Below are 14,804 nucleotides of genomic sequence, written 5' to 3' on the forward strand. Positions count from 1 at the left end.
ACGGTCTCTCGTTCTTCTCAAACCACTTAAGAATTGCCTCCCAGACACCACAAATAATTGATACATGGATGCCTCTTCAGTATTAACGCAAGGTACGCGATATTTGTGGTATCTTTTTCCATATCCTTATGTGAAAAGGAGTCGCCGGCGCCAATTAAAGGCGAAAACATCTCCTAAATACCATTTATTAATAAAATTTTGTGGCATCTGAAAAAAAGCGTAATGAACAAAAAATAACGGGTGCATTCGTTCGACAGTGTAATGAGTTGTATTTGGCGCGTCCTTGGTCGAAATCGGCCAAGCACGCTCCTATAGCATTTAGAAATGGGTAATTTTGGTTTTCGACATAAAGCTTCCCTCAAGCTTTCGCGCTATGAACATCGCACGTTACAAGCTAAAATTGTGCGTAATACGTGCCTAACTTTAAACACGAACGACAGCTCATTGGAGAGCGAGCCACCTAAATAGTTTTAAAAACTTACAAATGTACTAAAAGCAATGTCGTGTCTGCGAAAGATGGAATCGTGCGTCCGCTGTGCAAACACGGATTCATATCTACAGGGGTCTGCAGCGGTAACCTATGCATTTATATATTTTTATTTATAGTACCTGCAGAGCCACGTGGTCTTAATTATGGGGATCGTTGTAAAAACAACGGAATAAACAAGTGATTTGCAGTCATAGCATAAATACTTCTCGCAATTGTGTATTGTTAGTTATAACCTAACAAGAAAAAGTGTTATCGGTGATGGCTATGACACTTAGAGAAAGGTGGTTACATTCAGTGCAAAATACGGGGCATGAAGAATTGCAATAATAAATAAAAATAAGTCGCAGTTTCACCTGAACAGCGAAGCACTGAAAGCGATAACAAATATTAGACAACTACACGAAGTAAGGTTCGTAGTTTTATCGGCCGTATAAATTGTACTAAACACCCGCTTACTAATTAAATGGATCAGTATGACGTCACGCGCGTACAGTGAACCGACTCTGGGTGCTGTATACTAGTGTCGGGCTCTGCTCGAAGTGACCGGGCTGACGCCACACTTCTATCGCACGGTAGTGTGGAGAGTCCTCAATGATGTTTCACTGCTGCAATCGGCTCAAGGATTTTGTTGATATTCAATGAAACACTACGTGACGCTTCGGTCCTGTAAACTGGTACTAATTAACATTCCAACCGCGTGCGTCGACGCTCTTAAGCATGCAGATGTCGCACTCAATTACAAAGCTGGGTCATTGAACACCTCTTAGCAGAGAAGTGAAGTTCGCATGGTATTTCAAGAACACAGTCCTTAAACTTTCCTTTGAAAAAAAAAAAAGCAGTGTCTTTGGTAGTAGAAGCCTTTTCATATTTTCACAGTGGCTAATAGAATGCTCAGACCAGCGGCTAGTATCCGCAGGCGAAACAAGAAGACGCTCCGGAAACATTTACGAGAAGCGCTCAGAACAGCCAGCCAAACCAGTTCGGAACGGTTCCTTTGCATTGGGTGCACCGCTCTGAGCCGATGGCTGAACCGATCGCTTTGCTCTGGTTCATGTTGAGCTACAAAATGGCGGCACACATTTGGTACGGATTTAGTTCCGGTTCTGCATGAATAAGCGGTATAGTTTTTAATAGTGTTCAACACGCTTGTTGGCATCCAAAAATTCTACAGGGTCCTTCATGCCGAGCCTGCGAAGCACATGAACTCGAACATGACCCCAAACTAGGATCTTGGAAGTATGCCCGAAAAGGTGCCATGTGGCGTCAAAGTTGCCCTAACGGCACCCTTGTGTTATTGCACTTTTGTGTATATATGGGTGATTTCCTGCGAACTGCAATGTGCGATAGGCCAGGATATTAGTATACTGAGAGGCTACGCCCCATTTTTTTGCGTAATCTTTGAACTTCAGGAAAGTGGAATACCAAAAGCGCCCGTGCAGAAAGTATACAAAGTCTCGGAGCTTTCTACAATGCAGCATTCACGGTGTTGTATTCCTTTGAGGTATGCCTATATGCATAATTATCTATTAAAAGGAACACTGAACTTATTTTCAAGCAACTATTACACGTAACGCCTTGATTCGAGTGTAACATGCGAATAATATACAGGGTGTTCATTGTTAAGCTTTACCAAATTTTTAGAAATCGCCTGTGGCAGGTAGCATAATTCTTATCGTTTAGCTGGGTTATTCGATGAGGCGGAGAATAGTAGCACGAGAAATCGAAACAAATATTAAACTAATTAACAAAAACTCACGAAGCAATAATTAACTTCTTTACGACACATATTGCAGGTGTATGCGGCGTTACGAATGAAGAGAGACTGTAGAGAAGGCCGTGAGCTTGTCAGGCGTATCAACTTGGAATGAATTTCCAGAATGACACCAGTTTGGAGATATGCGCCATCAAATTCGCCGTAAAAATTCACTGTTGTATTCACTTACTTTTTTATTAAAATGCTGTTTTATACATTGAAGCACCAAAGTAACTGGAAAGCCCATGTATTTCGTTCCACACTTATGACATAATATCTCGAAACTGGTGTCATCCTGGAAATTCATTTCAAGTGGATGGGTCTTGCAAACTCACCGGATACAATTCGTAAATTGCAATATGTGTCGTATAGTAATTAACTAATAACTTCATTAGTCAATTTTTGTTAATTAGTTAAATATGTGTTTCGATTTCTCGTGCTACTAATGTCCACCTCTTCGAATAACCCAGCTGAACGGTAAGAATTATGCTACCTGCCACAGACGATTTTTAAAAATTCCGTAAAGCTTAATTTTGAACACCCGGTATACGTGTGCCTTGAGTGCCTTGAGCGGCCAGTCGCGCGGCAATTTTACGTGTATCCGCGGGCTTCTTTCACGCTCAGAAAAACACTTTTATGTAGCACGTATTGACAACAGAAAGCTGTATCGGGAGTTTTTCATGTTGCTCTACAATTTTCTCATTGACACTTTGATAATTAGGACAGTACTTCTCGAGTTAGATAATTAATTATAATTACCTAATTAAATCTCAGTAACGAAAAAAATTACTGGCGGCTACTCCACTGTACTGGAACCAAAATGCACTAGGTTCTCTTCGAGTAACGCAATTTCTCTTTTTTTAAATCTTGGTGCTTGATAGGTGGGACACCCAGTGTATACGCGTATGTATACATGTCTATAGCTTTCTCACGGAACATTTCACCTCGTAGTACACTTTTATTTCCGTCATATATTTCGCGCCGTGTAATTTCCTCCTTAGCGAAAATTTATTTTCATTATAATATTGCTTATGTGTAAACATTTAGGTCGTGAAATGTCATAATTAAATTTATTAATCTGTGCACTTCTCCACTGATCCAGGCTGAGAAACGTCATGTAATATAGTTTACTGAACATAAAAAAATATACCATCTTGTCGGACACGTATCTTTAATGCGAGCCAAATAGGACAAAAATGTATTTGAGCTAATTAGACAATAATGTCAATATAGGTCAGCCACATGTCGGCAGTCTGAGGCTCATGCATTCATGGATGCCCGAAATTCACGAGCGCATTGTTTAGAAACCCAGAATTCAGAGAACCGTCGTAATGTTAATAACTACTCCTACTAGGTGAACAAGAGCACAAGATGAGCAGTTCGAATTGCTACTGTTAGCCCGAACAGATTTCGCCATGAATCAACGTGATTTGAATATGCCTTTAGTGCCGACTGATAGCTCGGCATCGATGTGGTATAAATTGTTCCCTGCGAGTGAGCATTGCACCTGTAATCCACAAAATGAGCTTTGAGTGAATCCGAACGTTTTATCTGCAAGCAACGGCGAGGCTGTGTGTATAAGGGTCAAACAGAGAACAAATGACAACACCTAATTCCCTAAAACATTTAAACATCGTAACAGTATATGCGAATACACAGTATAGCAAGTGAGGCAAGTACATAAAGAAACAGGTGTCGGCCTTGTTTAGGGTAGACGCTAAAAGAAATCTAAGATATGTGTAGATTCAATGATAATAGCGTACATCCCCTGGTGATTAGTGTACAAACGCATTAAGCGAGCAGAGTGCTCAAGAAGAAGTTACCACCGTCGTTATTTAGCGCTTGCGAAATCCTCTGCTTGTCAAAGGTTCGAGATTATGCGTGACTGGGAGTGAGGTCGCGCAAGTGTTACCACGTCTTTCACCACTGAAAACGAGACGAGTATGCGGACCACGACGTTGGGAAAATGTTACATAGCGATGCACGAAGCTGGAGAGAAAATATTAGTTTGTTCGGATAGCCTGCAAAAAACAATACAATCGGTGGTAAAGTCAGTAAAGTTTCGCAGTCAGCTGGAGACCGCTTATGTCTGCTGTGTGTACATGTATAGCCATTAAAGCTTTACCATTTTGGAAACGGAAGCTGTCCTCTGCATGCGGCTTCATCAAACTTAAAATTTGACTGAACTCAAACAAGCAGTGAGCACAATCTCCTATTTTCCTGTCAAGGCTTCATGAGGTTTGGAGCAGACCTTCTCATACTTCCACAAAGAACTCGTAATACCAGGCACCGATCCCAGCGAAGCCACATAATTCTTGGAACGAACATCCTTTCATAGGAACATGTCTACATAACCTCTTCTATTTTAAACGTCCACGTACGTAGTGTATGGGGGCCTCTTACTGCACTATATTGGACAGAGATTTTGTAGCGATGCCTTCCGCTCGATTCTATGCCACTCTTATCATCCAGCGTCCACGGCCGGCTGATCCCGTTGATAACGCGACCGGGGCCCTGACCCCTGACGAAGCGTCAAAAGGAATAGCGCCGGAAAAGGCATCGCTACAAAATCGCAGCCCTGATTTCAAAACTGCAGTTTCGGGACAAGGATTATAACAGAGATGCTTTGGAGCAAAAATAAGGAGCAGAATGGGGGAGTTCTTAAAAATAAGATTGCCTCAAATAAACTGGGCGTTTTGGTCCTCCTTACATTGTAAAACACCAATATGCAATAAGAGGAGGCGAGCCTGACGTGGACCGCTAAAAGAACATAAATTTTTCACAGAGCTTATTATAACTTTACGAAGACGGAACCAGTGAACACATAATAAGGACGTTGCATAGCTGATGCTGCGGAGGTTGCATGCAATTTGTGGCGGTTATTAAGTCATGTCGCGGCCATGAAATCCCCCTAAGCGCCAGGCTTTCGTTAAAACTGCAGCTTCTTTGTCGGTGAACCTTTTCCCCTCCTCTCTTCACTGCTAGTGTGCTGAGCTGGGAGCAACGCAGCAGCTGCAGCGCCCCCTTGCAGCACTCGACCTGCACGTTAATTATGTGCCGCTTTCATCAGCGTTTATGCCATTCTCGCATCCAAGAAAAGCGGTAAACGTTGGCCGACATCTTCAGCGGCGCATCAGAAGTTACAGTAGCTCGGAAGAAAGACTGCAAAAAAATTGCAACGAGAAAAATGTCGGGGAATAGTGTTCAGTCTTCCCCGTTTCAGTCTTTCACAATGGGAGTGCCTCAGGACACCTTAATTAGTTTTTTTTTTTTCAAGTGCGATATGGTGGGCCAAAATCCAGACCTTGGCGCCCAAAACCTTCGACCAGAAATAAATAATATCCGGCTGTTTTCACCAGGCTACACGCTTGCAACCGAGAAAGGTCCGTGTCTCAGCTGTTGCCACTCCCTATATATATATATATATATATATATATATATATATATATATATATATATATATATATATATATGCTTTTTGTGATGATGAATCAGATCAACAGCTCACGGACATCGTCAGATCGCACCCCATACGTATAATACAATCATCCCTTTGAGGCAACGGCCATGCAAAACCAGTAAGAAGAGCTTACAGACTATCGAGTTGTTGCGGCTGAAGTATACGTGACCAAGCATCACCCAGAGCATGCTGATAAATCGTATCCCGTGAAGGCATCTCAGGCTCCGGTCATTGGTTTTCGTCGACAGGACTTTCCGACCATTGGAGTACGCGGAAAACGCCTCCAATAGCTGCCGAGGAATGCCTGCAAAAGAGCAAAGTTTGTGTATTCAAGCGAACTGTTTTGCAAAGCCTGCTGCGAAATAATACGTCTTGTTCAGTCCAACTTAAACCATGTATAAATATATACTATAATTACGCTAAGTATATATATATATATATATATATATAACGAGAGAGAAGAATAGAAACCGAGGGGCTCAATTTTTGTTAATCACGACCATATAAAGCTTGTGAGTTCGGCTCCCACCGGCGGCAAGTTACCTCTTCGTCCACTTTCATTTCCCTTTGCTTTATTATTTTCTCCATTTCAATTGCAACCTCAGCTACTTTCCCCGCTGATTTTCGTCGCTTCATCATCTGGTGGCTTTATATATATATACACACAAAACATCACAATCCCGTGACTCTTTGACAAGGCGGGGTTGCACGAGGCTATGCTCTCAGCAGTCCAAGAACTCGTGATATTTGACTGCACTTACTTTTCTCCGGCTCCTTCAGTGGCTCTGGCTCACGTCTTATGACTCTTCTTATTTTGGGTGTAATTTCAAGCAACGTGCCAGCGATGACAATAAGGATGCCGCCGCCGAAAATGGCCCTGTGAAAATACCAATGACGTCCTGTTACTGCACGGTGCATGGGATAAGCGTGCTCTATGGTGACAGTAATACAGGCAACAGAGGTTCAGTTTGTGGCAGCTCTCATGCACTCCAGGGTGTCCTTCTGTTCACCATCGCAAGGACAGCAATCTTGAACGTGGCTCACAGAACGAAGGAATTTGTTGTTAGTGGAGCGTTACAGTGGTGGTGCGCGGAGTGGTATCACTTCGGGTAAATCCAACCCACATGGGCTGAACTTGCGAGCATTATTTAATATTTGTCGGTGATGTGGCTGCATCTGCATAATTATGTGCTGCACAATGAACGAGATTGATTGAAAAGACCGCGTAATTATAAAGTTGGTGGTTTTGCGCGCCACTTTATGCATGAGGCATGTCATATAGCTGATGTTTATGCAGACCAATTGCTGCAACTTCACTGCTCAGGCCTGCCTTCAGAACAACGCAGGCACCTGTAGCGCATATGGGAGCGGCAATGGACGATACAAATAAAGTTAAACACGACATTCCTAAATTTTTTTATCGCAATAATTATTACACGGATGCTCGAGGCTCGCTCGCCCTGTCGCCGCCGCTGTCGCGTTGTCTCAGTATCGACGTGCATGCGCGACCTGCTCGTGAAAGGTTCAAAGGTCTTCAGAGACGCACAGTGCGTTTGGCTGCAAAAGCGACGAAGTGGACGCACCAGTCACGCTCCGCTCAATCGGCTCTGCTGGACCCAGGGCAGCGCTGTGGCTTCCGCTGCTGGCATGAGCGTTGTGTGCGCACGCATTATTGCGTTCGCACTGAGCAGCTGTGTCCATACGACACGATATTTCATACGCTGGTTTGAGCGAAACGGGCAGTAAACGTCAAGCTAAATCTATATTATGCTTTCTTTCAGCGCTGAGACTAACGCAGACCGTTTTCCTTCCAGTGTTGTAGGCGTTAACGACAAAAAAGACACATAATGAAATGTGTTACTCGTTACATTCAAATAAAAAAGAACTGCGCTACGGCCCTACGTTGACAACAAATTAAGGAAATACGTTACCATCACCGTCACCAAAATAAAAACAAAAGTAACGCACGTTATCTTGTTACTTCGTGCTCAGAAATTTTAGACCGCGGGCTTCCGTTGCAGGAACCCACAAGAACAATTTTGTAAATGTCATATTTTATATACAGCAGGCTTTTACCCTTAAAACTGATTTAGCGAGAGAACGTTGTACACATCTTTAGGACTCTAATACAATTAATGGTCAAATGTTGCTGTCCATGGAGTTACATCAGAAGGCTTAAGCCCACCTCTATGGCAAGTGGTGGAACCATTTCTCCGGCGTGAAATTAAACACAAACCAAAGGTTCATCTTTAATGCTTACTAAAGAAAACCTTGCAGAACACTCAAGAACTTTACAGCAATTACTTGTGAAGAACGCGATGTTCTAAAGTGCTGGACATGCTTCTACTCACGAAATAACAGTCGGAAGTAATTGTTTTCATTCTGAGCCTGCATAAGTGGCAGAAAAAAAAATTCGATAGCTTATGGGAAGGTGCTTCACGGTCAGCCAGAAAATAAGTTTTGAACTTAAGCGATGGTTTTTATAACACACACAAATGTAATAACCCTTTTCGACCCCACTTTCCAGGTTTGTAGCAGCAGACAATTGTAGAACACAGACACAGAAAGGAACGAACAGACGTGGACGTGCCTGCTACGTCCACGTCTGTTCGTTCCTTTCTGTGTGTGTTCTACAATTGTCTGCTGCTACAAACCTCGAAGAATGAACCAACTAGCTCAGTTAAACACCCACCTTTCACTTTTTTAAAGAACGCCTCACCCATTCACACACAGATTTTGGATCTGTTTCGTTATTTATACATCTATGGTGCGCGCGTGCGTTCGTGTGTGTGTGTGCGTGTGCGTGTGTGCGTGTGCGTGTGCGTGTGTGTGTGTGTGTGTGTGTGTGTGTGTGTGTGTGTGTGTGTGTGTGTGTGTGTGTGTGTGTGTGTGTGTGTGTGTGTGTGTGCGTGTGCGTGTGTGTGTGTGTGTGTGTGTGTGTGTGTGTGTGCGCGCGTGCGTGCGTGCGTGCGTGCGTGCGTGTGTAAGCACGTGTTATAGCTTCATGGAAACTTTGTACTTGTTTAGTTATGTCTGGTGCCTGCATCGTCAAGGGCACGTGTCTTGTGGCACGCGCGCGAACCAAGAGAAGGCTTGTCGAGTGCGCTCTTACATATTGCTTATTTGCCATGCCGCTTTAGTTCTGGTGCATCACGCTTCTTTTATTCTTGCGGGGTTGGGGTGGAGGGTCCTGGAATGGAAAGTAACTAGTAACGTGACCCTTCACGCTACTGAACTATGTTGACGTAAATACGTTACCCGTTACAGTTTAGAAAAGTTAGCGAGTACATTACCAAGTTACCAAAGAAGCAATAATGCGTTACTGGTAACGCCGTAACTTGTAACGCGTTATCGCCTACAGTGTTTCCTTCGGTCTAATCTCGTGTATCATAGAGCGAATTCGATTTAACCGGCATAGTTTACAATTCACGCCTAAACCAACTTACTCCCCATGAGCCAGTCACAGATTACCTCCTCCTTCCACTTTACCGCTACATATGAACGAAAAGTTTCCGGCTGAACCGCTGCCTGTACTTTGGCGTCTTGGACGCCCGTTACATAGCATGTAATCCGCCCATCTGCCATTGACCTCTCAGCTTTAGCCATGGTGCGCCGTACAAGTTTGTTTTTTCCGTATTGTGTCTACATTGCTTTTTTTTATCTGCTGGGCAGGCCATCACTGAAAGGAAATGTGCCTGCACAAGTGCCGCGAGGGAGATCATTGTTCCTCAAAAAAAAAAAATGACTGAAAAAAAAATTGCGAATTGCAGGAATAGAGGAGAAAAAAAATAGCGCGCGGTAGTGGTCTCACAGGATGGCGACGTAGTAATCGGGAAGTACGACTTTCTGCTTCACTTCGCACCAGGGAACCGTCACGTTGGTCTTCATCTGCTTCCCGACTGAAACAAACAAGAATAACGGAAGTGTGAGAGCAGCGGAATCGTCGCGCCGCCGATGCTCGGCGTTCCGCCCCGAGGGAGGCGTGCGCGCGAACAAAGCACGAACGAGGAAGAGAACAAGCGCGCGGTACGCACAGTAGCTGGCGAGACTCCGGACGTCTGCGAGACTGCAGGTAGAGGGTACGCAGATGCCGATGCGAAACTTGAGGAAGTACATGTAGGCCAGCGAAGTGTCCAGCTCGAGCGTCTGGAATAGGCAATTGAGCAGGTGGCCATTGTGAATTGCGGCGGCTTGTCGCCGCTACGCTCGTCGATGATTGTTGCGGCAGTCATCTTAGGAAAACTAAGCACCTGGTCTCACGGTTTTCTTATGATCTTTTGATTCGGTACGTACGCACACTTACATGCGCGAATTTCCCTCTCATAACCATTGCAGCGACCGAACATTTTATGGAAGAAGACGAGGAGTCCAACTTGAGCAGCTATTAAAAAGACAACAACAGCGAGACCAGCGAGAGGTTATGTCGCGCTTTAATTGCAGTCAGTGATGTCAGATCTAAAGAATACCTGCAATAATGTTTCTCTCCGGTGCGCGTTGTGCTCTCAAGCCGGAACTAAATGCGGACGAACACCAGAAGTACAAATACATCAGTGCGCGTGTTGCTATTCACTTGTCTACGAAGTGACGTATTTCACGTATGGGCGGACAGTGCCGAGACGACAACATACTTACACATGAGTAATGCACGATTGTTTTTTCGCACGTTCACCTGATATCACACGTTCAATCTCAATCAACCATATAACCGAAAACCATTGAAATACGCGAGCCTCATTTACTCTTTTGTGCGAGCTAGCGGAAGAAAGCCAACGGCGCTCGTCGATTTCGGTGGTGTTCGATTTCAATTGTCATTGAAGTGACCGCATGACAGCGGTATAAAATGTTATTCGCAAATTGAAGTGCGCCGTTTTTTTTCGCGTTTAATTCCTCAAATTGAATCGCCCTTGACATTTAGTTTTAGCAGTTTTCCGGCCCGAGCCGGCCGTATAACTATCACTAAAACGCCCATGGAACATTCTTAAATTACTCAATGCGGTAGAAGGGCACATTTGCACAGAATATGTCGTTTAAAAGAACGTAGAGTGTAGAGGCATCTTGTGTTGGGAACGCAGTAACACTCACAACAGCCTTCTACTGTATTATTTGCACACACTTCTATCATTCGATCATGCTAAATTAGGAACTGTTTGTTGCTTACGAGCACACGTGAGCGCACTACAATATATTTCACAAGCCTGCATACTATATGGCCCAGTATTTCAGCAAAGCACATCTAAGCTCACCGTTTCGACCGGTGGCCTTTACGTCTGAATGTTCTAGGACCGTATACACAAAAAGGTTCTTATACTAGAATTGTTCGTAAGGGCAGGTGCCAGTCAATCGTGATGTTGGAATTATAATTAGCTAATGTGGTAGGCCAATAACAAAAAACATCTAAGCACGAAAAGCATTGTGAATTCGGCCCCAAGGTCCGCATCGTCGTTTCGACGCACATGTTTCCACGGTGGTCACAAAATGTTTAGCTATTTTTCTCGCTCGTTTCGTGAACATTGTGACAGAGCACATTTTATCAATCAAAAAGTGCGGAATTGGGTGTAATTTTGTTATAACATCCGTTAATAATTTAACAAAGCTGTCAAGCAAGAGCGTTTGCTCATTGGTCAGTGTTCGTGCGACAGCCAATTACGATAGCAACCGGCGTGACAAGACGATCGTTGCAGCGATGCCCAATCTCGAACAATATTTACGCAAGAGAAGTGCTGTGAAAATGGGCCCTGATGGCTACCAAAGATGTAATGTTGTGATTAATACACTTATTAAAAGTGTTGCAAAACTCCCTTTCGGGGGACGATAAGGTATTACCTAGTTATAGACAAAACGTAACATTTTGTTTTTATGACGCTATTTACAGCGGTGAATTCAGAATACCGCCACTTTACTTGCCATCAAGCAAGCGCATGTTTTTTTTTTTAACTTCAGTTCTACTACGTTTCATTCTTGTTGCGTTTTCCGACGTTTTATTTACGTGGATTCGTATTATGCGGAAGCGACATCGCCATTTTACCTCTACCTCTACGCTACCTCTTGGTCACCTGACAGATATTTATATCACAACAGTGCCATCAAACACTTGCACCTGTCATAAGTCTCATGATTCGCGAAACTCAGGGCCCTGTTAGCGCAGCCGCCCGAGCTCGAGGATTCCCCTCTCCTCTCTATCTCTCTCTCGCTGCGCGCGTTATGCGGTGACGCGTGGTCATTCATCAGCACTACCCTAACCAGCGCACCACTGTCGCGTGCACCGACACCTAGCTTGGTCGTCCCACTTCCCTCGTAGCATCCGCAGGTGCAGCTCAAGGAAGGCCGCCCTGTTCTTGAGGCCGTAGCAGCGGATGAATAAATAATCAAGTAACAGCGCAGGGATTTCGTGGTTAGTTGGCCGCTCTACATACTCGCCTCTTTGTTTGCTTCCTTCTTTCTTTCTTTCCTTTTCTCTTTCTTTCTTTCTTTCTTTCTTTCTTTCTTTCTTTCTTTCTTTCTTTCTTTCTTTCTTTCTTCTGTAGGCGCGACGACGGCCGGAGAAAGGTGCGAGCGCGCATGCAACTCCTTGACGCACCACGGACTCGCCGCCTTGCGGTCATTCCCCAGACTTCCTCGCACGCGCCAAGTTTGGCTGCAATGCCACTTTTTGTTTCGAGTTATATGTATAAGAAAAGAAAAAGAAAAAAAACACACAATTCGCCCGGTTCAGTGACCGTCGATCGCCTACACAACAAACCGCCATTATAGGAGCACCGATTCCCTTACTGACACATCTTTTTTTTTTTCACTTCCCACGTGCTTCGTGATGAATATACGCACTGCGAGGTGCGTGCTTCAAACGGCGCATCCGTAGGGCGCGACGCGAAGGTCGCAGTACCTCCGGCCCTTTTGTATGTCAGGCGCGGCTGCGACTATTAAACGGCATGCACGCGCCAAGCCCCCGTGATACCACCATCATTGCTTTGGAACCTCCAGGCATTTAACGTGACTGTAATTCAAAATTTTATCCTTGTTCTGGAAACGCTTCAGTGCGTTAGGAATTAGCCGGATACATTGGCGTTGCCCGACGCATTTTTCTCCCTCTTTGTGTCACTCAAGACTCAACCCGTAAGACTCGCGTATTTTATATGAGAACTACACGGCCGCCATCTACCGACACATGTGCGAGTACAGTGCAGTTAGTTTTGACGCCTGTCAACACGCCTGACACCTTAAATCTGTCTAGCGCTGGAACTTTTTATCGTGGGAAACTGGCAGCACGCATTATAAATATTTGGCAAACAAGCTAGATGTCAAATCAAGGAAACTGCGCTCACGTGTTGCTTAGACGCCAACATTCTTCGGCAGCCGGGTGCCAGACAGTCATCCATTTTAATTAGGTAGCATAAAATAGCAACAAAAATTGGGAACACTCCACATTCCGCTGAATAAGCGTGAAGTATGATAAACATAGCAGAGACAAGGGCAGGGGGGGGGGGGGGGGGGGCAGATTTTTTATAGCTTTAGCGATGAATTCCCTCCCACTAGCGAGGCCTTCTTTCTGGGATTTTACATGCAAAAACCAGTTCTGATTATGAGGCACGCCGTAGTAGAGGGCTCCGGATTAATTTTGATCGCCTGGGGTTCTTTAAAGTGCACTACAACGCAAGCACACGGGCGTTTTTTTTTTGCATTTCGCCTCCATCTAAATGCGGCCGTCGCGGCCGGGATGCGATCCCGAGATCTCGTGCTCAGCAGCGCAACGCCTTAGCTGACTGAGCCACCTCGGCGGGTTCTTACTAGCGAGGCCATTTCTGGCCTTGGACATTTACCAAGTGCAAAATTACGAACAACAAGACCGAAAACGAGGGAACTAGTACCGAGGGACTATTTCCATAAACAGCGACTCCTCTGAAGGGGAATAAGAGAGCCTTGACATTGAAGACGTCATTCAGCACTGAAGCAGGAATAATGGCGTGCCGGCTTTCGGCGTCAGATAGCCACTTACGCTGCAGCTTGACGAATTTGCCGAAGTCACCACAAGCTGACCGTGAGGCTTGTGGGACCATGTACAAATACAGTTTCGACTACTTCCCTCAATACCACGGTTCTTCGAAGACACCTTGACGCGTACAAGTTAGTCGCGAAGGCGCCAAGTCAGGCAACCTGAGTGGAAGACGCTCAACCTGTTCTATCTTCGAAAGCATACCGGCTGAATGAGTTGTACGAGTTCAATTTCGTGGTGTCATTTCTGTTCTTTGCCAAATTTCGCGGTACCGTCTTCGTAGGTTTGCTTCTTGCCTATGAAACGCCATGGCAATAGTGCCATCACCTGTTGAACCTCGTGGGCCAGATGTTTGTTTCTGGTGGCAGTGGAAGGAGCTGGATGGCTTAGACCCACCTAAGCTCCCATGCCGCTCTCGGATGCACCTCAACATAAGTTAACCGGATCTTGACCGATCGTCCCATTCCGCAAATTTTCCCCTTCCCATCTCTTTTTACTCGGTCGCCCTCGACAACTATACCAACATCAACTGAAAACATAAATTGAAAATTTTACCTGGCAATGAAGTGACACGGCCTTTGAAAAAAAAAAGTGATAGCTTAATCGTGCGGAATACCGTGCTCGTTTACATATACATTTTCTGGTGAACTTCGTTTTTTTCACCCCGACATAAAAACGTTGTGCTCATGGTTTGTTGCTGAGCGCAGGCTGGTAGAATAAAGTAAAACATGCAGCAAATACAATCCAGTCGTAAGTTGTTTGAAATCAACATTATTTTGACTTAGCTATTCAGGCTTTTCATCCCGTTGTTCATTTGGACGTCTTTGTTTCCTCCACCCCGAAATATTTTGCGAAGTGGTTCTAGTGCAGGTGACCTCTCAAGATGTGTATGAGGAGGACAATGATTGCTTGTGTTCATATCACGTGGTTCGCTCAATCCATCGCATTAGTACAGCTGAATCCGTTGTTCCGGACGCCGCGCTTTCTTCCCCAGGGACTGTTCGCCTGTTCGACTATCAACTGTTCGTCAGCTTAACCGTCAACTGTAACTGGCAGCCACCACCGAGGTCAGCTGTTGTCCAGACGTCGATAGCATTTCGGTACATACTCGAGC

The 14,804-nt window shown here is 44.8% G+C and overlaps 1 protein-coding gene across 1 annotated transcript in view; it reads right to left on the reverse strand.

Annotated features, from left to right (window-relative positions):
• Nucleotides 1-14,804, reverse strand: part of LOC119436107 (nose resistant to fluoxetine protein 6-like) — a 124,859-nt gene that overhangs the window by 29,741 nt on the left and 80,314 nt on the right. Inside the window, exons 3-4 of the mRNA XM_037702859.2 lie at nucleotides 9,738-9,849; nucleotides 9,515-9,602 (exon numbers count right to left, since the gene is read on the reverse strand). Coding sequence (XP_037558787.2) covers nucleotides 9,515-9,602; nucleotides 9,738-9,849 — 200 coding nt within the window. The remainder of the gene's footprint in view (nucleotides 1-9,514; nucleotides 9,603-9,737; nucleotides 9,850-14,804) is intronic.

The sequence above is a fragment of the Dermacentor silvarum genome, chromosome 1, assembly GCF_013339745.2.
Source record: "Dermacentor silvarum isolate Dsil-2018 chromosome 1, BIME_Dsil_1.4, whole genome shotgun sequence".
Classification (NCBI taxonomy): Eukaryota; Metazoa; Arthropoda; class Arachnida; order Ixodida; family Ixodidae; genus Dermacentor; species Dermacentor silvarum.